At 35.2% G+C, this 2,043-nt stretch overlaps 1 protein-coding gene across 1 annotated transcript; it reads right to left on the bottom strand.

The window, feature by feature from the left end:
- Nucleotides 1-673: 673 nt before the first annotated feature.
- Nucleotides 674-1,063, bottom strand: LOC146004176 (uncharacterized). The gene has a single exon (XM_083142842.1). It carries the CDS (start codon nucleotides 1,061-1,063, stop codon nucleotides 674-676), a length of 390 nt encoding a protein of 129 aa, XP_082998968.1.
- Between the last annotated feature and the right edge of the window lie 980 nt (nucleotides 1,064-2,043).

Raw genomic sequence — 2,043 nt, 5'->3', positions numbered from 1 at the left:
ATAGAGTTCCATATTATATCTTCTCCATAATCCATTTTCATATATCGGCCCATAGATCCTCCTCAGAATTTTCATTTCAAAGTTTCTGATCATTGACTCAGCCTTCTTGGTTATTATCCATGATTCACATCCATATAATTAAATAGGCCTTATTAACATTTTGTATAGTTTAACTTTTGTTTTCCTTCTGATGTACTGAGACTTCATATGTTTTCCGAGTCCAAAATAGCTCCAATTTGCCATACTTATCCTGTGTATAATCTCTGTCAGAAAATCTCCCTTCTTCGTTATATATGCACCAAGATATTTAAATTCCCGAGCTCTCAAAAGAGAGTTTGTTAACTTCAAAAGTTGCAGTATTAGTAGGCACTTTAGTTATTTCCATATATTTTGTTTTAGCTGCATTTACTGTGAGCCCCATTTTTGTGCTGCAGAGAGAAGGTTAGCTACAGCTTCACATAACGCTCTTGTTGTTCTGGCTATTATTACTATATCATCTGCATTTGCCATAATTTGCACTGATTTGTTTATTATGGTTCCACCAATTTCTATGCCTGCTTCCCTGACAGTCTTTTTTAATGCAACATTGAATAGCATGCATGACAAGGCATCCCCTTGATGAAATTCTTGTTTGGTTTCAAATTCTTCTGCCAGCTGGTTTCTTATTTGTACTCTACAAGGTACTTTTCTTAAGGGTCTCTTCTACTAAGTTTGTTAGCTTCTTTGGGATGTTAAATTCCCTCATGGCTTCGATTAACTCTCTCCTTTTTATGGTATCATATGCAGATTTAAAGTTTATGTAAAGGTGATATGCGTTTATTCCAAATTCCTTTGTCTTTGCCCATATTTGTCTGATTGTATGTATGTGATCTGAGGTTGATTTTCCCTTGCTAACGCCACATTGGTAGTCACCTATTATTTTATTTACATATGGGGAAAGTCTTTGGTACAGTATATTAGAAAACATTTTGTATCCAGTGTTAAGTTTGCTAATACCTCTACAGTTTCCTGTTTGTAGTCGATCTCCTTCTTGTGTATGGGATATATGATACCATCCTCCCATTGTGATGGGGTTTCTTTTTATCCTTCCATATTCTATCTAGTAGCTTTTGCATGCTTCCCACAAACTCCCTTCCTAAAGGTTCATCATCTCTGCTGTTATTTTGTTGTATCCTCTGTTTTTGTTCAGGTTTGCAATGGCACTCCTAACATCTTCAAGGCTAGGCCCAACTTTTCCCCATTCATTCAGTTGGAGGTTCCTGGTATTCTGATTTTCTTCCCTATCCTGTTTCTGTCCTTGCTCCCTTTCATTCTTATTCTGGTTCTAGTCATTCAAAAATTCATTAAAATGTTCCTGCCATCTGGTTAAAATATCCTGGTCATTGCTTAGCAGTAGTCCATCCTTATCTTTACATATATATGCTCCTGTTTGGAGTCCTACTCTCATTTCATTCTCGGCTATTATATTCTCCCTCTTTATACATTCAATTAGCATGATCTCAGTGGAGCAAAATGCTATAAAGATTAGTGTTCATAAAGTTACTTTCAAAATGTAACTAAGTGTCATTTGCAGTTACTTGATTCAAAAAATTAGAGTTATTCATTTTGAAAGGTAACTCAGTTACAGTTACCTGCACTTCAAAATTAAAGTTACTTTCTACTCGAAATTTTCTTGCAAGCAAATCACACAATTGGTGATCATTAATTGTAATAAAATAAATATATGAAGAAATACATGTGCTTTATATGATGTTTGTGTTCAGATATTTATATCAGTACAACAAATAAAAACTGATGGATGAAGGCAACAGCTTTTCTTGAATGTTTAATTCGAAGGATTGCTTGTATGCCATCCACAGTACTTTGTGAGTGTTGGAATCAATTCCACTTGCACCTGCTTCTATCTTCCACTCCAAGTTCAACAAGGCCCATTCTGTTCTAGCTTGACAACCATGCTCCAACTCAATGTAGCAATTCACCAAAAACACAGACGTTTTTCTGTGTAATAAGATATGATGAATAGAAGTAAAGTGTGGTTGTTCT

The sequence above is a fragment of the Lepisma saccharinum genome, chromosome 21 (assembly GCF_977018435.1).
Source record: "Lepisma saccharinum chromosome 21, izLepSacc3.1, whole genome shotgun sequence".
Lineage (NCBI taxonomy): Eukaryota > Metazoa > Arthropoda > Insecta > Zygentoma > Lepismatidae > Lepisma > Lepisma saccharinum.
This window is presented reverse-complemented; position numbering and strand designations above follow the sequence as displayed.

What these genes read in the sequence shown, in the direction of transcription:
- LOC146004176 (XM_083142842.1), bottom strand. Translation starts at nt 1,063, where the DNA reads ATGGGAGGATGGTATCATATATCCCATACACAAGAAGGAGATCGACTA.